This window comes from Ostrea edulis, chromosome 3 (assembly GCF_947568905.1).
Source record: "Ostrea edulis chromosome 3, xbOstEdul1.1, whole genome shotgun sequence".
Taxonomy (NCBI): domain Eukaryota; kingdom Metazoa; phylum Mollusca; class Bivalvia; order Ostreida; family Ostreidae; genus Ostrea; species Ostrea edulis.
Genome location: NC_079166.1, coordinates 42,744,488 through 42,766,341, shown reverse-complemented (window position 1 = coordinate 42,766,341; position 21,854 = coordinate 42,744,488). Strand labels below are relative to the sequence as shown.

Genomic DNA, 21,854 nt, shown 5'->3' with positions numbered 1-21,854 from the left:
TATCTTTCTATATTGGATCATTGTTTTGTAAAGCTTTAATATATATTTCATAAACCCTTTATGTTACATTGTTTATAATATTTAGGTCACCTAAGTAAACTCAGGTGACCTATTGTAATTGAATAATTTTAACCTCTTGATCATTATCATCATTCCAGTTCTTTTGAAATTTGGCCTGATTCACCTTTGGGACAAGGGGGTGTAAATTGTAAATTTCAGGACACCTGGGGCTTTAAGGCTGGGGAAAACTGCCAAAAATTGACGAATTTTAAAAAATCTTCTCTACAACCACACATCTGTAAGAAACACTTAAATAAATGGTATAGTGGTGTAGAGCAGGAAAGCCTATATCAAAATTGTAAATTATCATTGGGGTAGAAGTTCTGATGCCGGAAGAGGGGGGGGGGGGGGCAAAACTTGATATCGTATTAGAGTGTTTACGTGTAAAACATTTAAAAAAGATTCTTCTTAATGCTAATTTGATATTAAAATGATTGAAACTAAAATTAATAGATATTTAGATGGAGAAAGGAGTCCTTTACCAAAATTGTAGATTTCAGTATCCCAAGGATAAAGGATTTGACTCGAGGGTAGGTCCAAAATAATGGTTATTGTCTTTATCATTTGAAAGTCTTCTTTAAATATGCTGATATGGTATAAAAACTAAAAGCATATTTAGGAAAAGCAGAGAAGGGTGTACCATAATTGTGAATTTTGCAACCCTGGGGTTTTGACTCTATTGTCATATTGTGTTAATGTTACATATATAATGTGTATATTTAGTCAAATTGTGTTAATGTTACATATATAATGTGTATATTTAGTCATATTGTGTTAATGTTACATATATAATGTGTATATTTAGTCATATTGTGTTAATGTTACATATATAATGTGTATATTTAGTCATATTGTGTTAATGTTACATATATAATGTGTATATTTAGTCATGTTGTGTTAATGTTACATATATAATGTGTATATTTAGTCATATTGTGTTAATGTTACATATATAGTGTATATTTTAATAGTCATATTGTGTTAATGTTACATATATAATGTGTATATTTAGTCATATTGTGTTAATGTTACATATATAATGTGTATATTTAGTCATATTGTGTTAATGTTACATATATAATGTGTATATTTAGTCATATTGTGTTAATGTTACATATATAATGTGTATATTTAGTCATATTGTGTTAATGTTACATATATAATGTGTATATTTAGTCATGTTGTGTTAATGTTACATATATAATGTGTATATTTAGTCATATTGTGTTAATGTTACATATATAATGTGTATATTTAGTCATGTTGTGTTAATGTTACATATATAATGTGTATATTTAGTCATATTGTGTTAATGTTACATATATAATGTGTATATTTAGTCATATTGCGTTAATGTTACATATAATACATGTGTATTATATTTATTTAAAGCCTTTCATCAGACATCAGTATAGGCACTTTGGAAGCTATTTAAGTTTTAAGAACACATATTGTTTTATACACAGTTGCTGAATATTAAAAATTTAGCTTAGATATTCAGAATAGGTTTTTTTTAGCTCACCTGAACCGAAGGTTCAAGTGAGCTTTTCTGATCACATTTTGTCCCCGTCGTCTGTCTGTCCGTCCGTCTGTAAACTTTTCACATTTTTGACTTCTTCTCCAGAACCACTGGGCCAATTTCAACCAAACTTGGCCAAAAGCATCCTTGGGTGAAGGGCTTTCAAGTTTGTTCAAATGAAGGGCCATGTCCCTTTCAAAGGGGAGATAATCACAAAAATGCAAAAATAGGGTGGGGTCATTTAAAAATCTTCTTCTCAAGAACCACTAAGCCAGAAAAGCTGAGATTTACATGAAAGCTTCCTGACATAATGCAGATTCAAGTTTGTTCAAATCATGGGCCCCGGGTTTGGATGGGGCCACAATAGGGGATCAAAGTTTTACATACAAATATATAGGAAAAATCTTTAAAAAATCTTCTTCTCAAGAACCACTAAGCCAGAAAAGCTGATTTTTACATGAAAACTTTCTGACATAGTGCAGATTCAAGTTTGTTAAAATCATGGCCCCCGGGGGTAGGATGGGGCCACAAGGGGGGATCAAAGTTTTACATACAAATATATAGGGAAAAACTTTAAAAATCTTCTTCTCAAGAACCACTAAGCCAGAAAAGCTGAGATTTACATGAAAGCTTCCTGACATAATGCAGATTCAAGTTTGTTCAAATCATGGGCCCCGGGAGTTGGATGGGGCCACAATAGGGGATCAAAGTTTTACATACAAATATATAGGAAAAATCTTTAAACATCTTCTTCTCAAGAACCACTGAGCCAGAAAAGCTGATTTTTACATGAAAACTTTCTGACATAGTGCAGATTCAAGATTGTTCAAATCATGGCCCCCGGGGGTAGGATGGGGGCACAAGGGGGATCAAAAGTTTTACATACAAATATATAGTTAAAATCTTCTTCTCAATAACCACTGAGTCAGAAAAGCTGATATTTACAAGAAAACTTTGACATAGTGCAGATTCAAGTTTGTTCAAATCATGGCCCCCGGGGGGTAGGATGGGGCCACAATTGGGGGGGGGGGTTTCAAAGTTTTACATACAAATATAGGGAAAATCTTTAAAAATCTTCTTCTCAAGAACCATTGGGCCAAAGAAGTTGACATTTACGTGAAAGCTTTTTGACGTAGTGTAGATTCAAGTTTGCAAAAATCGTGGCCTCCAGGGGTAGTTGGGGCCATAATACGGACTAAGGTTTTACATGCAAATATATATGGAAAGTCTTCAGATATGGGCCAAGGTGACTCAGGTGAGCGATGTGGCCCATGGGCCTCTTGTTTTTTCTAGATTTCATAGCTCATGGGAGTAGTGATACTTTTAACTTGTACTCAGGTGACCTATAAGACCTGTGGACCTCTTGTTTTCTTTGTGTATAGATACACATTGCACTGTGATGTCACTTTATTTGCCTCCGGCCTCAGTATGGTGTACGGAAATGTGGTTTAAATCATATCTGGATTTTACAATCTGTAGAAAATGAAAAATGGCTGATTGGTGTTATTTATGAATGATCAATTTCAACAGAAATATGTGTTTCTGAATGTAATACATCAGGAAAAGGTGTACTTTATAATTTATTTACAAATAGTATTTTTATGTCGAGAAGCCAATGTACCAAGAAATATTATTCTTACATCAGCAAGATTTAGAACAGTAATCACAGATTACCTATTGAGACAGGCAGATGGAGTGGTGTTCCCAGAAATCATAGAATTTATACTTAATATGTGAAAATGAGGTTGGGGACGAGTTTCATTATATCATGACTTGTTCAGCTCTTAGTGATAGTAGAAAATCTTATTTACCTTCTAAATATACAAACAGACCAAATGTCATAAAATTCTTTAACTTGTTTTTATGTAAAAAGTTATCTATTATGAGTAATCTTTCCAAATTCATAAATATAATTCACAAGAGAATTACCCTTCCAGGTTAAAGATTATAAACTGTAACACTCTTTCATGCATTGCATCAACTGAATTCTTTGTTTAACATTGTGTGTATATGTATATCTTCTCTATGTTGTTTTGTGCAATATGAGAATAAATTTAATTTAATTTAAATTTACACTGGGCTTGTCAACCAATCAGAACTTGTCTTAATTACAAGCTACATGGGAAATCAATTGTGTTACGTGTCAAATGAATCCTGTTTTCCAGTGATGAAATCATTGTGCTGTGTGCCACTGGTACAGCTGCTCGAGTAAACATTGCATACGACCCCATGACATCAGCGCGAGGTCCTCCCCTCACCCCAGCTGTTGTCCTAGAAAAACAACCAATGGAAAAGGAGCGAGACAGAAAGCTGTACGTTGATGTTAACCTGGCCAACTCTGCTGCTCAAAGCTCTCTGCAAGCGCTCTATGACCATAGGTTTGTAGCTGAATTTTAATTTGTTTGAAAAGCAGTGGACATGATTATTACACTTGTTTATTATACTTATGTCATGTTACAGGTTACGTTGTCAGGTTTTATGGAATTTGATAGACAAAGTAAACAAATGGTTTTAGAGATATTTTTAGTAAATTTTGAAATGAAAAGTGTTTTATGTTCTATTGATAAGTGATACAATATTGTATTAGCAATATTACAGTTTAATGATAAATTTAAGCAGTCTATAGCAATATTTCTGTCAAAATCAACAAGCACTAAATTGTATAAGTGAAATTTTTAGTGAGACACAATGTTTAGTGATTTTCCCATGAGAATGGATATATATATATTTAGTGAGAGCTAATTTTAGTGACTTTATAATTCCAAGAAAGACAATTATTACCTACGATACAGAATAAATTGTTTGCGATATTCAATTTTAGCAATCTCAACACCATTGCTATAAATGTCAACATTAAATATTCGCTAAAAAATCTGCTTATATGGTATGTCAATTTAATTATACTGCTGTCTGCTGTAACAATTTAATAATACTGCTGTCTGCTGTAACAATTTAATAATACTATAGGGTATGTCAATTTAATTATACTGCTGTCTGCAGCTGTAACAATTTAATAATACTGCTGTCTGCTGTAACAATTTAATTATACTGCTGTATGCTGTAATAATTTAATAATACTGCTGTCTGCTGTAACAATTTAATAATACTATAGGGTATGTCAATTTAATTATACTGCTGTCTGCAGCTGTAACAATTTAATAATACTGCTGTCTGCTGTAACAATTTAATTATACTGCTGTATGCTGTAATAATTTAATAATACTGCTTTCTGCTATAACAATTATACTGCTGTCTGCTGTAACAATTTAATAATACTATAGGGTATGTCAATTTAATTATGCTGCTGTCTGCTGTAACAATTTAATAATACTGCTGTCTGCTGTAACAATTTAGTTATACTGCTGTATGCTGTAATAATTTAATAATACTGCTGTCTGCTGTAACAATTTAATAATACTATAGGGTATGTCAATTTAATTATACTGCTGTCTGCTGTAACAATTTAATTATACTGCTGTCTGCTGTAACAATTTAATTATACTGCTGTCTGCTGTAACAATTTAATTATACTGCTGTAACAATTTAATAATACTGCTGTCTGCTGTAACAATTTAATAATACTATAGGGTATGTCAATTTAATTATACTGCTGTCTGCAGCTGTAACAATTTAATAATACTGCTGTCTGCTGTAACAATTTAATTATACTGCTGTATGCTGTAATAATTTAATAATACTGCTGTCTGCTGTAACAATTTAATAATACTATAGGGTATGTCAATTTAATTATACTGCTGTCTGCTGTAACAATTTAATAATACTGCTGTCTGCTGTAACAATTTAGTTATACTGCTGTATGCTGTAATAATTTAATTATACTGCTGTATGCTGTAACAATTTAATAATACTGCTGTCTGCTGTAACAATTTAATAATACTGCTGTCTGCTGTAACAATTTAGTTATACTGCTGTATGCTGTAATAATTTAATAATACTGCTGTCTGCTGTAACAATTTAATTATACTGCTGTATGCTGTAACAATTTGAAAAGTCAGCAGTGGTACAGAGTGACTGAAGGTGATCTTGTTTTACAGTTCTGACGATGGCTCCCCACAGTATAACTGCATGCTGTGTCACGTACCATACAAACCCAATTCAGCACCCTTCCCTGTCAGTCTGTCTGTCTGTGCAATCTGCAGGTAACCATATTTTTTTTTAACTATTGGGTAAATGTTTTATGATATCCAGTTTTCTTCTGTACATAATCCGAAAAGTATAAACTTGAAGAAATAAAACAGATCGCCAACACATCACGAGAATGCTTTTCATGATGTGTTGGTGATCTGTTTTATTTCTTCAAGTTTATACTTTTGGATGCAGACCCTGTTGAACACCGCATGGTATCCACTCGTGAGAATCTTCCGTAATTTAAACCTCAAGGTGTTGGTCTTAAGTTTTTGACTTTGTTTGTATAATCCAAAAAGGTTTAAATTTATGAAAAACGCACTGCCATTTTTATTTTTTTTCTGGATGACACAAAAAATAACTGATTGTTATGAGAAAGAGGTTGGTTGAATTTGATCATTGTAGGAAACGAAAGGTTTTAGATTGTAATGAGAAAGAGTTAGGTTGAATTTTATCATTGTAGAAAACAGAAGGTTCCAGATGTGCTGTTCACAACCATTGATCCTCCACCAGAAATTCAGACTCATGGCAAAGGCTCCTTCATACAAGCAAGGTCAGTGTTAAGTTTTAGTAATGTTTGTCAAAGGAATTGGATAGTGCAACAGAGATCACTCTTTACAGATTGTAGCTCAATGTCAGTTCATGAAGTCGTGGTTTTAAGGAAGAAATGATTCTTAAGGGTTTCTATCACGGTATCAATGGTGAAATATTTCTGTTTGTTTAAATATTTTTCTTGAATATATCATTTCATTTCAATAGACTTTTGATTTATTTGTACGGACATCCAGGGTATATTGTTTAAAGTTATGAAACACATGTTCAGTCGTTGCATGGAACATTTTTACAGGCATAGGTAACAAAGGCATAATTGTGTTACAATTTCTATAAGCAGTTGTTCTCATGTTTTTGTCTTGCTTTCACCATTTGATAACATATTTATTTTGTAGAGTGTGTCGAGCAAAATCCAAAAGCAAAGGTGGTGAGTCCAACGCAAGGGAAATAAGTGATGTATGTTGTTAAAAAATACGTTTATTAATTTGTACTTATATTAATTTATATATATATATGTAACTAATTTTAAGCTAAATGTATGAAAGTAAAAGTTATTTAAAGTCTAAAGAGATACATTTATTCGTGTGAAGTAATATGTATTCCTTTCTGTTTCAGTGTCTTCCTTTCTTAGAATACGAGCTTCACAGTCAGCTGATGAATAAACTCAGGGTAATCAACTTACAGCATGCTTAACTCAGTAAAATAAACTCAGGGTAATCAACTTATAGCATGCTTAACTCAGTAAAATAAACTCAGGGTAATCAACTTATAGCATGCTTAACTCAGACAGTAAAATAAACTCAGGGTAATCAACTTACAGCATGCTTAACTCAGACAGTAAAATAAACTCAGGGTAATCAACTTATAGCATGCTTAACTCAGTAAAATAAACTCAGGGTAATCAACTTATAGCATGCTTAACTCAGTAAAATAAACTCGGGTAATCAACTTACGGCATGCTTAACTCAGACAGTAAAATAAACTCAGGGTAATCAACTTATAGCATGCTTAACTCCGTAAAATAAACTCAGGGTAATCAACTTATAGCATGCTTAACTCCGTAAAATAAACTCAGGGTAATCAACTTACAGCATACTTAACTCAGACAGTAAAATAAACTCAGGGTAATCAACTTATAGCATGCTTAACTCAGACAGTAAAATAAACTCAGGGTAATCAACTTACAGCATGCTTAACTCAGACAGTAAAATAAACTCAGGGTAATCAACTTATAGCATGCTTAACTCAGTAAAATAAACTCAGGGTAATCAACTTATAGCATGCTTAACTCAGTAAAATAAATTCAGGGTAATCAACTTACAGCATGCTTAACTCAGACAGTAAAATAAACTCAGGGTAATCAACTTATAGCATGCTTAACTCAGTAAAATAAACTCAGGGTAATCAACCTATAGCATGCTTAGCTCAGACAGTAAAATAAACTCAGGGTAATCAACCTATAGCATGCTTAACTCTGACAATTAGAGGTAAAATAATCTAAAGGACGAAATTCAGGATTCCTACATTTACATTTTTCAGTGCCTATTTTCCACTCACAAGTGTAGTTATACTCAATGCATATTGAAATTAGATGTTGGATCCGATTACATTTGTTATGTATGTGAGTGTGTGAGCGGATCTAACATCTAATTTTAATACGATTGAGTTCTACTTGTATGGAATTTTTACCTGGTTTCATTCAACTAAATGACTTGAAAAACAATGAATTGAGTCCTGTTTTCAATTTTTTCAACCCATTTATTACTGCTCCAAGGTATTAATGAAGAAATTTTAGATTTCCCCAGTTTAAATTTGCTTACTGAGGATGCGGGGGAAATTGACAAGATTTAATGATGTACCTTGTCTACACTTTTACAGTTGTGTGGTATGAATGGTCTCTATGGACTGAAGATCCAGATCACCGTTGGGGAGTTATTATTGGTTGGAGTAGCTGTACGTACAACACTTTCTTTACACCCATTTCTTAGTATTGATAGTTATTTAGTTACACCCATTTCTTAGTGTTGATAGTTATTTAGTTACACCCATTTCTTAGTATTGATAGTTATTTAGTTACACCCATTTCTTAGTGTTGATAGTTATTTAGTTACACCCATTTCTTAGTATTGATAGTTATTTGTTACACCCATTTCTTATGCCTCGTTCACACGGATGCGCATTAAATTTTACTTCGCATCAAATTTGATGCGAAGTAAAATAATGCGCATTAAATTAATTCGAATTAAATAACGTTCACACGGCGGTAATATTTAATGCGAAGTAAACTAATGCGCATTAAATTCGTATGCATCTCTATTAAAGGGTGCGTGAAATAAATTAAAGAATAGACTATGTTATTGAAAATTATTTTTATAGATATTTTAATGAATATTGTGTAGATCTATACAGAATTCTTTGTTCAAAACGCTATATGGGCCTACATGTAGTATACTACATGTTTACAATTTAGGCCTACATAGATAATTTTGATCTACACATAAGGAGTTTTTTGTCGTGTTTATATGTTCCGAAGAAATTACTTGTTATTTCCTCCGACAACCAGCATTCAATCTAGATAATATATTGTTTCTTCATGGGCCCAATTTTAAAACTTCGGAACATCTTTTTCACCATTCCGCTGACTACTGTTATGAGGTAATTTTTAATTACTAATACGTATTATAAGTCTACTATGACGTCATATGGTATAAAAATTAACAATGAGTGGCATATGTTTTAAAAAATGTAAAAAAGAAAATCATATTATCACTATTTTAAAACATTGTTGTCGTATTTAAAAACAATTCCTTCCACATGTATTACTCAGTATGCCTATGCAGAGCACAGATTTACGTCTGACATTATCTAATGACATGCTGTTTGTACATGTTTTTAGTGATTATTATCATTTTGCTTAGTTTTTCGTACAAAACTAACATTAATATATATAGCTGACCATGGGTATGATGCATGTGACCCAAATTGGCCATTACGCATGCGTCTACATTTAATTCGAATAAGCTTCACTTAGCGTTCACACGGAGCTAATGCAAAGTAAATTTAATTCGCATTACTGTGAATTTACAGTAAGTGTGAACGACTCAGCTTCGCAAGTTCATTCGAGGTCTCGGATAGTTGGTTTCAAAACAAATCTGTCAATGTTGACGCATCAAGGAAAGAACAATCACTGCGATTGGACCAATATTTAAAGGGGCGGGAATAAAAATAATTTTAGATGGTCACACGTGTCTTTACACTGGCGTGTCATTACATAATCTTTTAGCACGATGGAAGAGACTGCGAAAAGGGAAAACCAATACCAACTAAAACAACAACGTTGATTTTAAAATTACATGCCGAGAGTTTATTTTATGGTAAAATCAGTAAGAAATTAGGCGTCGCAAAGGCCACGTTATAAAATTGTCAATCATGGGAACTATTGCACGGAAAATGTCGCCAACGAAGCTCACACCGGCAATGCTCACACCGGATGTACTTTTGTTAATCGAGTATGAAATTAAAAAGAAATCAAGTGTGTATTAATAAAGAAATCAGACAAAATTTATTAAGAAGAAATATTTGTACCCCTGACAATGTACCAAAGGTGTCTTTAATTTGTAGAACTGCGAGAAATTTTTAGGGAAATGACTTTCAAGAAACTGCAAAGAAAATCCAAGAGAAGCATATTTCGTCTGAACACAGGGACTCGTCACGAAATATTTGTCTTTTTAAATTTTGACATCGTCTATTCTATATTTACAAATAAATGTAAATATAGAATAGAGAGGGTCAATTCGTGACAAGCCCCTGTGGTCTGAACACGAACGAAATGTTGAAAATTTCTTTGCTACTGATTTTATTGCAATTTAGGCCGAGTCAATTATATATATATATATATAGAGAGAGAGAGAGAAACTCTAAACACTTTGTTGAAATATTTCGTCCGGGTTACCGGTCTTCTTCGGTCGTGTTTTCGTGAAGAAGACCGGTAACACGGTCGAAATATTTCAACAAAGTGTTTAGAGTTTTTTCTGTATTTTACTTCCAAAAAAGAGACTTTATATATATATATATATATATATATATATATATATATATATATATATTGACGAAGCGAGTGTCGCGTTCGTACAATGGGTAATCGCAATCATGGACATACCATAGGAACTTCAAATTTTATTAATAAAGTTAATAAAATGTACTTGATTGACCATAGCTCAAAGCTTGGTCAATCAAGTACATTTTATTAACTTTATTGATAAAATTTCAAACTCCTATGGACATACAGTTAGGGGTGGACCAGTGATATAGGTTCAAAGGTACGCCAGTATCGCAACATTAACAATCGACCTTTGCTGTGGTTTATTATGACGTTATAGAATGCCAACGAAATGCTGAATTTCTTTAATAATGTGTTACATGTACAGGAGAGGGGTGGTTTGGGGAATTTAGTTTTTGCTAGAATTCACAGAACTTGCCGTTGTTCATTCAATTAACAGTATCTAGCGATGGTTACTTCCGAATTTCTTACGAAAATGTGGGTATATATAACAGTAAAAGACATCAAAGCATGCCATGTGTTGAAAATAAATGTTTTCTCGAAGTAGAATATCTATTGATCTTATTACTTAATCTGACAAATTATTTTAGGGGCGAGATCAAATGTTCAATGTTAGAGAAAACTGAGTTCGCATAGTTCTCACCAAGACCCCCCCACCCCCCCAATACAAAACTAAATATGAAGTATGTTGAAACTAATCGATTAACAAATAAAACAAATGAAAGCGTACATTGAAACTATTAAACGTTTATTAAAATGTATTATTATGTGGTTTTAAAGTCAGTTGTCTTTTTTCCCCACTAACGTGTAATCGATGTCGGATGACAGAAACTTACGAGTTTTTACCCCTTCTTCCCCCTAACTATTTGAATTTATAAATTTTTCCGACATGATCTTTTCCAATGCTTTGCAAGATTTCGAAAATATCCTCTGAGAGATTTATTTTAAAATAATGATATGGAAACTGCGAATGTGAAAGAGACAACAAAACAAAAGCATTGTTCTTAAATGGACAAAATCGCCTATAGAAACATGTACTGAAATTTCTGATCACTTAAAACTGACAAGTATCTACAGGAATTTAAGGGAGTAACCTTTGAATTTTTATTGGGATATAGAGGCAACTGCGGATCCTGCCTTTTCCCGCAGCATTTTCGATCCCGTCTTTTTCTTTTCTTTTCAATATTCAGCACTATTTGAATTCTGGGATATTGCTATCCTGCCTTTTCTTTACATATCGGAGCTCGCCTTTTTCACCCTGTATTCCCCCCCCCCCCCATACCTATTGATACTGCGATGGATTATAAGTATAACACGGTTATTCCTGTTTAAAAGATAAAATTTATAAGGTATCTGATAAAAGTTATATCTTCTAAAGTTTACGAGATATCTTGTATCTTTTATAAGACATCTTATATTTTTTTCTTTATAAGATATCCCATCACTCTTATACATGCAGATATCTAGTATATATAAGATAAACTTTACAAGACATTTTATTAACGTAATCTCAAATCTCCGTTGTCAAATCAAAACAGATATTGAATCTCACGCTACGTACGGTGCAATTTACACTGAAATCAAATAGTGAAACTTACGCTTGTTAGGCACGAGATAATATAATGCCAAATACTTGGGACCGCCTACCTATAATTTAACCGACCTATCAAAAGCGCTCTTTAAAATCACTCGGGGACTTTCCAAATGAACTATCTGAAGCACGTCATGTACTTGCCGATATGTCTCGTTCACACTTACTGTAAATCCACAGTAAATCGCGACGTCAATTTTAATTCGAAGTAAACTAATGCGCATTAAAATCTCCGTGTGAACGCGGTTCAGATTTAATTCGCATTAACTTACGTTTAATGCGAATTAAATTCTTTGTGTAAACGAGGCATTAGTATTGATAGTTATTTAGTCACACCCATTTCAGTATTGATAGTTATTTAGTTACACCCACTTCTTAGTATGGATAGTTATTTAGTTACACCCATTTCTTAGTGTTGATAGTTATTTAGTCACATCCATTTCTTAGTATTGATAGTTATTTAGTCACACCCATTTCTAAGTATGGTGATAGTTATTTAGTCACACCCATTTCTAAGTATTGATAGGTATTTAGTTACACCCATTTCTAAGTATTGATAGGTATTTAGTTACACCCACTTCTAAGTATTGATAGTTGTTTAGTCACATCCATTTCTAAGTATTGATAGGTATTTAGTCACACCCATTTCTAAGTATTGATAGGTATTTAGTTACACCCATTTCTAAGTATTGATAGGTATTTAGTTACACCCACTTCTAAGTATTGATAGTTGTTTAGTCACACCCATTTCTAAGTATTGATAGGTATTTAGTTACACCCACTTCTAAGTATTGATAGTTGTTTAGTCACACCCATTTCTAAGTATTGATAGGTATTTAGTTACACCCACTTCTAAGTATTGATAGTTGTTTAGTCACATCCATTTCTAAGTATTGATAGTTGTTTAGTCACATCCATTTCTAAGTATTGATAGGTATTTAGTTACACCCACTTCTAAGTATTGATAGTTGTTTAGTCACATCCATTTCTAAGTATTGATAGGTATTTAGTCACACCCATTTCTAAGTATTGATAGGTATTTAGTTACACCCATTTCTAAGTATTGATAGGTATTTAGTTACACCCACTTCTAAGTATTGATAGTTGTTTAGTCACACCCATTTCTAAGTATTGATAGGTATTTAGTTACACCCATTTCTAAGTATTGATAGGTATTTAGTTACACCCACTTCTAAGTATTGATAGTTGTTTAGTTACACCCACTTCTAAGTATTGATAGGTATTTAGTTACACCCACTTCTAAGTATTGATAGTTATTTAGTCACATCCATTTCTAAGTATTGATAGGTATTTAGTTACATCCATTTCTAAGTATTGGTGTTAGTTATTTATAGTTATAAGAAGTGTACTCTTGGTAATGTAGGACATATTTCTGCTGTATCCAAGGTAATGAAAAATTCTATGAAAATTTATACATAGTAACTAAATTTAACTCAAATAATAATATTAAATAGAATTGCTCTAAAATGTTGAGTGTAATTTACCATGTTAAAATCTGTAAAAACTGAATATCACTTCATTTTTCACTTTGATTGTCCCAGAGTGTAGCGATACTTGTCCATTAGAACAGAAAAAGTTCCAGATTGATTGACCTTTTAAAAATGTGGCATATCTACTGTATACTAAAATATCATGTAACATTTCAGTCTGCCACCGGTGTGTTCATTGCAGCTCTACCGGCCCCACCTATTCTCAGAGTGTCAGGCCAGGTAAGCTCCACACTGCTCTTTTTCGCTTCATCATACCTCCGCAATCGGAGATTAGGGGGCGACATATATAGTTTTTGGTCTGTCCCGTCTGTCTGTTTGACTGTCCATAAAAACTTTAACCTTGCCCAGAATTTTTGATGGATGACATTAGTGCTTTCATATTTCACATCTGGTGACAAAACCTTTTGGTACCAAAATGTTTAAACTTGTGACCTTTACTTTGGAGTTTGACCTACTTTTGAAAAACTTTAATCTAGGTCATAACGTTTGAATGGTTAGTGATAGGGCTTTCATGTTTCACATGTGTATTCCTTTTAACAAGACCTTTCTTTAGGTAGCAATTTTTTTTACCTCATGACCTTAACCTTTGAGTTTGACCTACTTTTGACAAACTTTAACGTAGGCCTTAACTTTTTAATGGTTAGTGATAGGGTTTTCATATGTATATTCCTTGTGACGAGACCTTTTGTAAGCATCATTATTACTTTGCTGCCATACAGGAGCATCAGTGTCACATCTTGTTTTCAAAACCTGCTATGTGCGGTATTAAGATTCTCTTTAGATACGCAAATAAATCTTATTCACCTTTGAACTTTACTTGTATTGACTGTTAAATGGAGAGAAAAAAAGTTTGCAGTGGTTTAGAGTAAGGTAATACAGTACAGTGGTGTATCTTACTGTTAGATAGCACATCCTAAATTCTTACATTTAAGGATATATATATATATATATATGTATATTGTAGTTTGTATGATAACCATGTATCTCTATCACTATATTTGTTTCCAGGCCACAACAGAGGAGGAGAATAATCGCCTACAGGAAATTCAGAAGAGGATATCGGAGAGAGTGATGAAGAACAGAGAAAAACACGAACTACTGCATATTGTGAGTCAGATTCAATAGTTAAAGCCTATCCCTGATTCTGATTAAGTTAAACATAAACTACTTGATACCGGAAGTTCACTCCAATAGTTACAGCGTATTGCTCATTATGATTAAGTAACAACAGTTTCAGCTTATTGCTCATATAGTAATTTTTGTTCTCCAAGAAGAATTTTTTACTCAGAAATTGGATCAACTTTAATACCTAATTATAGAAATGTGCGACAACAACTTGGAGAAAATGTTTCAGATTCAAATATGAATTAAATTTATTAACTTGACCTCACATTTGTATTTAATATTAAGGATAGACAGGACAGTGACATGAAAAGAGAGATTTGTCAATGATTTCTCTCTCATACTTGGTAATATCTTAGTACATAGGGGGCCCTCGATACCAATACGTCTAAATCATGTGGGAGTTCTTGTCATTCTAGGATGTATGAAAGTATTACCTTCCCTGAAAATTGGGAAAAATTGATTAATATTAATTGTCGCATTAAACTTTCCCTGACATTTATTTCTGTCTGAAATTTACTCATACTATAGGAAATGGATACCCTTTCAATACTGTGTCAATATCTTTTGAGATATTGTCAGAAACATATATTCAATGATGCCTGAAAATGTACTACAGAATTGGCAGAAAAATTCAAAAATCAAATTCAAGTCCCAGCCAGTTTCTAACTTGCTCTTGTATGAGAGTCATATCACTGTGACATCACAATGTACCCAACAGTTATTGCATTTTCTGATGGTATTCTGTACTGGCAATTTTGAACCTTTGTTGTTAGGACACCGGACAGATTAGCCCTCGGAGTGTGGTCACTGACGACAGTGATGACGACACGTCAGATCTTGACCTGTCGACTGGAAATAAGGAAACATTTGTCATTGAGGTCAGTTCTAAAGTCTTCTAAAGTAATGTATTATGTTCTATGTTCAAAATAATTCAACATTTGTTTAACTAGTCATTTGTAAATATTTTAACTATTTCATTTTATTATACCCCCCGCAACAAGTTGTGGGGGGGGGGGGGGTTATACTGGAATCGGGTTGTCCGTCTGTCTGTCCGTCCGTCCGTCCGTCCGTCTGTAGACGCAATGGTTTCCGGGCTCTAAAGCATTATCCTTTCCACCTACCGTCACCATATCATATATATGGACTGCCCATGGGATGAAGATGTTCCCTATTGATTTTGGGGTCAAAAGGTCAAAGGTCAAGCGCACTGGACATCAAAGTAGTAATTTGGTTTCCGGGCTGTAAAGCGTTATCCTTTCCACCTACAGTCACCATATCATACATATGGACTACCCATGAGATGAAGATGTTCCCTATCGATTTTGGGGTCAAAAGGTCAAAGGTCACATGCACTGGACATCGAAGTAGCAATATGGTTCGGTTTGTCATGCCATTGTTTTTTACACTCAGAAAAGAGGTAGTTTATACCTATTACCAACACCCTTTGGGAGATTGGGGTAAGCGGGGGGGTATTCTTAGTGAGCATTGCTCACAGTACCTCTTGTTAAGAGAATAATTATCACAGTATTCATGTAAGAAACATATTTCAACTAAAAATTAAATGGAAAATTCTGGGGGGTTTTTGTGACATGTTTTATGATTTGTACAATGTGCTGTTTTTGACATGCAGGTGTATGATCCACTATGTGTAAATTCTGGGTTTTTTTGTGACATGTTTTATGATTTGTACAATGTGCTGTTTTTGACATGCAGGTGTATGATCCACTATGTGTAATGACATGTTTGGAAATTTTCAATCTATATTTATTGAATAACAGGCAGTATAACTTGTGTAATATATTCCAACTCATCTGAGCTATAAGCTCATGTAACAGGAAGGGAGAAAATGCAACAGACCAGACCGGGATTCAAACCTGGGCCCCCTGAATCTCTAGTCAGGTGCTCTACCAACTGAGCTAACTGGCCACTGGCGATCGAATCCGGCTGACCATTACACTCCAATGAGCTTTTCTGATCACCTGTTTTCTGTCTGTCTGTGTGTCTGTAAACTTACACATTTTCTACTACTTCTCCAGAGCAACCAATTTCAACCAAACTTACCATAAAGCATCTTTGGGTAAAATGGATTTCAAATTCTTCAGGTTTTCAGAAAATGAATGTTTAACCAGATAGGTTTTTGCATGTAGTCTTGGAATAAAGTTTCTGGATAAAAGAAGAAACGTGTTGCCAATAATGAGTGATTATCATTCAGACATGTATCTAACATAATCATTATCATCAGACATTCCCTACGAATCCAGAACATGGTGAAGAATCAAATGAATATCATACTGTGAGTAGTGAGTGGAATTTTCTCAATTTCCCTCCAAATTTTGCTGATATAAGAAATCGGAATTTTGCATGGGCGCCAACCCCACAAAAGCCATGCATGTTACTAAATTCATCAGTCATTTCCCTGAAGATCCAAATAAATTTTTAGATGAACTTGACAGTTAATGTAATTCTGCATGAAATAAAGCTGAATGCTATGTCCAGAAGATGTGCAGCACTGCATTTATATTTAACCGGCCCAGCATTGTTGTGATACTAATGTTTGAACGACCAGATAAAGTACAATTAGCAAGCCCTAGGAGCCACTTTTCTTGATTGTTACAATGACTTTGATAGAACATTAATACTGTTAAGTAATACACACCATGAATATTTTGACAGGTGGATGATGCGAATGATGAGAACATTGTGGCATTGCTGAAAGAGTCTCAGCTTCCTGAGGGATTTACAATGCTGAACACCCATAAAATACCTGGATCCACATCACTGGCATCCAATCTTCAGGTCAAAATCATTCACTTCGTATTTCAAACTTCATTTGTACTGTTTCGGCCTTCAGTTCGTGTTACATGTGCGAATTCAAAGGAGAATCAAGCTGTAACCCAGATAAAAAACATAAGTAAAGATTTCTAATACATGTCAGTAGAAAAATACACTTGAAATGTAAATATAATATGAAGGTTTAACAGGAATTCTCGACAAAATGTGTATTAACGTATTTGATTTTTGTTTTTCAGATGTTTACACAGGTTTGGAAACAAGATTATGTGTCAACATCGAAGAGTAGTTTTATGGATATTTTTGAAAATCTAGTCAAGGTCAGTTCAGAGTCTTACAATATGGGCATGAAGCAAACAATTTCAAAACATTAGAAGTTGATCAAAATTTAAATGTTGTGGTCTAATGATACAGACATGAAGCAAACAATTTCAAAACATTAGAAGTTGATCAAAATTTAAATGTTGCAGTCTAATGATACAGACATGAAGTGAACAATTTCAAAACAGAAGATAGAATTCTGACTCTTTAGGAAGACTGGTGTAGTATTTTGCTGTAATCTGATTCTTGGTTTACAATGCTGTATTCAGTTTTAATTGATTGAGCCACCACTTCCCAGTGAAAGATTGAGAACGAACTCAAACCCCCATTGTATCAATATTCAAACCTTGTCTCAGCTACAGTTCACATATCTTATCGATTGTACTTTTAAAAATAACCTTGTGTAAAATTATGAAGTAGGATATGTTTTCGAAAAGATAAAGCAGTGGTTATATGATAATTGTTCAATTAATTACAGAAAATTTGTTACAAACTACGAAGGATGTCTCCCTGCTGTCTCTGTGGTATAGACTTCCGAGTGGATCTACCTGAGGACAGAGAGATACAGGTATGTGTGGTATAGACTTCCGAGTAGATCTACCTGAGGACAGAGAGATACAGGTATGTGTGGTATAGACTTCCGAGTAGATCTACCTGAGGACAGAGAGATACAGGTATGTGTGGTATAGACTTCCGAGTAGATCTACCTGAGGACAGAGAGATACAGGTATGTGTGGTATAGACTTCTGAGTAGATCTACCTGAGGACAGGGAAATACAGGTAGGGAAATGTAGAGGTGTGTAGTGTAATATAGAGACTCCAAGGACAGTGAGATAGAGGAAGGGGTGTGTAGTGTAATATAGAGACTCCAAGGACAGAGAGATAGAGGAAGGGGTGTGTAATGTAATATAGAGACTCCAAGGACAGAGAGATATACATGTAGGTAAGGGTATGTAGTATAATAGAGACTCCAAGGACAGGGAGATATAGGAAGGTGTATAGTGTAATATAGAGACTCCAAGGACAGAGAGATATAGGTAGGGGTATGTAGTATAATAGAGACTCCAAGGACAGGGATATATAGGTAGAGGTGTGTAATGTAATATAGAGACTCCAAGGACAGTGAGGTATAGCGAGGGGTGTGTAGTGTAATATAGAGATTCCAAGGACAGTGAGATATAGGTAGGGTGTGTGTAAAGGTGTGTAGTGTAATATAGATACCCCAAGAACAGGGTGTATAGGTAGAGGTGTATAGTGTCATATAGAGACTCCAGGAGAGATATATAGGTAGGGCTGTGTAGTGTAATGTAGAGACTCCAAGGACAGAGAGATATAGGAAGGGGATGTAATTATGCCTCCGAGATCGAAGATCAGGCGGCATATTGTTTTTGTCCTGTTTGTCATTCTGTGATTCTGTGATTTTGTCTGAAACTTTAACCTTGCTAATAACTTTTGAACAGTAAGTGATAGAGCTTTGATATTTCACATGAGTATTCCTTGTGACAAGACCTTTCCGTGGGTACCAACATTTCAATTGTAACTACTCGGCTATTTCCGTAACCGCAAATGAACCTCGTATGTGGATCGACGCCATCAGTCTGTAGCCATGTGTACACAAATGCAACTATGACGTCACAGTTGTACGTTACAATATGAAACGCGAGCTTTCATATGAATCTAAGATATCATACATTCATGTATCTAAAGTATTCTACCACTATAATTTTCCACTTACATATCGAGTGAATAAAACGTATTAGAGTGAATAAAACGTTAATGATACCAAAACTAATCTGTGGTGAAAATATAAATAACACATTATAAAGGGATTCAGTTCTGGTCTTTTAACTACTCATCCACAGGCGCGCTTCCGGCGAAGAAATGCATCGATTTGATGCAATTCTTGCGCCGATCCACGTCCAAGTCTTCTTACCGGTTATGGAAACAGACGAGCACGTGATCAGATTGTCAACATTTTTGACCCCGTGACCTTGGAGTTTGACCTACTTTTTGAAAACTTTAACCTTGCTAATAACTTTTGAACAATAAGTGATAGAGCTTTGATATTTCACATGAGTATTCCTTGTGACCAGACCTTTCCGTGAGTACCAACATTTTTTACCCTGTGACCTTGACCTTGACCTACTTTTTGAAAACTTTAACCTTGCTAATAACTTTTGAACAGTAAGTGATAGAGCTTTGATATTTCACATGAGTATTCTTTGTTACAAGACCTTTTCATGGGTACCAACATTGTTGACCCTGTGACCTTGACCTTGGAGTTTGACCTACTTTTTGAAAACTTTAACCTTGCTAATAACTTTTGAACAGTAAGTGATAGAGCTTTGATATTTCACATGAGTAGTCCTTGTTACAAGACCTTTCCGTTGGTATTGAACCTTTTGACCTTGACATTGACCTACTTTTAAATTTTTTTTTTTACATTGGTCATAACTTCTAACTGGTAAATATTAGAGCTTTAGTATTGTACATGAGCATTTCTTTTGACAAGATCTTTCTATTGGTACCAAGATATTTGCCCTTGTGACCTTGGCCATCTTCGGAATTGGCCATTATCTTGTTTACCTCATGACCTTCACCATAGAGTTTGACCTTCATTTAAAAAAGTTACACATAAATGCCATCGCTTTTTAATGTTAGTGATAGGGCTTTCATATTTCACATGTGCATTCCATGTGACAAGAACTTTCATTTTGTACCAAAAGTCTTGACCTCATGACCTACACTTTAGAGTTTGACCTACTTTTGAAAAACTTTAACCTAGCCCATAACGTTATAATGGTCAGTGATTGGGCTTTCATATTTCATGTGTGTATTCTTTGTGACAAGATCTTTCTTTGGGTACAAGAATTACTTGTTTACTGTTGCAGTCCTACTGCTATTTTAGATGGAGGTGAAATTAATGGATTATTGTATAGTAACATCATTTGTTGTAATCGAATTAAGACCCGTTATGATGCAAAGTCATGTGAATTATCTCCCTTCAGATAACCCTAACAGGCGTTTGCTGTTCACTGGAGAATGTCGCAGACTCTGCGTTTGAACCTCAAACATACAACAAAGAAAATCTACTCAAAACCGGTAAAGAGTGATAAACTTTAGCCATGTGTGATATGTTTTAAAAATGTGAACCTTTAGATCCTAGCAATGGGGATTTTTTGAAAGGTGCTTAAACAGCATGATATTAATGTATGTAGGACTGAATTGGTGGAGCCTATTCTGGACTCTTCAGAGAACTCTTGAGTCAAAGCTATGACCCTTTTTCATGTACATACTGTAAACATAATAGTGTTAGCCCAAAATATAACAAACAAGTGACTAAACTATTATTTTAACATTTTCATAATACAACATGTTAGACATATGAGCCATGGTTTGTACCTCATTTAATTAAACCATGTGGTATTCTATTGTTCAGTGTGTGGTGTTACCACTGGCAACAGTGGGGCCAGTGAGAGGGATGACATGATGTTTCCAATGGAGGAGTTCTCATCAGAGGGACCAATGGCAAATCTGCAGGGGCATACAAAGGGTAGGCTGAGTATGGGATCCACAGGGGGTATAAAATGGAAAATCAACCAGAGCACAGAATGCATACATGCCAACTTTTGAAAATCCCCATGGGGGATTTTGCGCGTGGCGACCTTTTTTCAACACTCAAAATTCACGACATTTTACCATGAAAATAAATATTTGTCTTTTCATAACACAACATCAAGTGTGTTTGACCATTGACTTGAACAAAACTATAAAAAAAAAACCACTTTGAAAGATATACATAAGTATTTTATTAAATCATCTATTCAGCAAAAAATCCTCTCCAACAAGTCATATACAAATATCAAATAATACTTAAAGTTGCATCCTTTTACACCATATACACATTGGCTGGTCTATATATCAAAATTTAAATTGAAGCACATGCATTTAAGGTACGACTACAAAGGCGATCTTGGTTGTCTGTAAACATGGGCTTGCAGAGTCTGGTGGAACAATCTGCATAATCTCAGCGAGATTCGTCGAGGCTGGATAATTGGACTGACGCCTCTTCCGAATCTCAGACCAGTGTCACATAAAGTGATTCGGGAAATCTTGCCTGAACTTCGGCCGCTTGTTGCGATTAAAATGGGTTAAATTGAATTTCTTGCCCGCTTCAAC

General features: G+C 34.3%; 1 protein-coding gene across 5 annotated transcripts in view; it reads left to right on the top strand.

The window, feature by feature from the left end:
• The window catches only part of LOC125673640 (C2 domain-containing protein 5-like), a 59,889-nt gene that overhangs the window by 32,530 nt on the left and 5,505 nt on the right, over positions 1-21,854 (top strand). For 4 of the 5 annotated variants that reach the window (XM_048910290.2, XM_048910283.2, XM_048910288.2 and 1 more), the window contains 15 exons: positions 3,745-3,957; positions 5,635-5,739; positions 6,189-6,278; positions 6,673-6,733; positions 6,893-6,946; positions 8,156-8,230; positions 13,596-13,658; positions 14,448-14,546; positions 15,338-15,442; positions 16,807-16,857; positions 17,238-17,360; positions 17,594-17,674; positions 18,154-18,243; positions 20,684-20,777; positions 21,115-21,228. In XM_048910290.2, coding sequence (XP_048766247.1) covers positions 3,745-3,957; positions 5,635-5,739; positions 6,189-6,278; positions 6,673-6,733; positions 6,893-6,946; positions 8,156-8,230; positions 13,596-13,658; positions 14,448-14,546; positions 15,338-15,442; positions 16,807-16,857; positions 17,238-17,360; positions 17,594-17,674; positions 18,154-18,243; positions 20,684-20,777; positions 21,115-21,228 — 1,418 coding nt within the window. The remainder of the gene's footprint in view (positions 1-3,744; positions 3,958-5,634; positions 5,740-6,188; positions 6,279-6,672; positions 6,734-6,892; positions 6,947-8,155; positions 8,231-13,595; positions 13,659-14,447; positions 14,547-15,337; positions 15,443-16,806; positions 16,858-17,237; positions 17,361-17,593; positions 17,675-18,153; positions 18,244-20,683; positions 20,778-21,114; positions 21,229-21,854) is intronic. The other variant, XM_048910287.2, reaches the window with a different exon arrangement.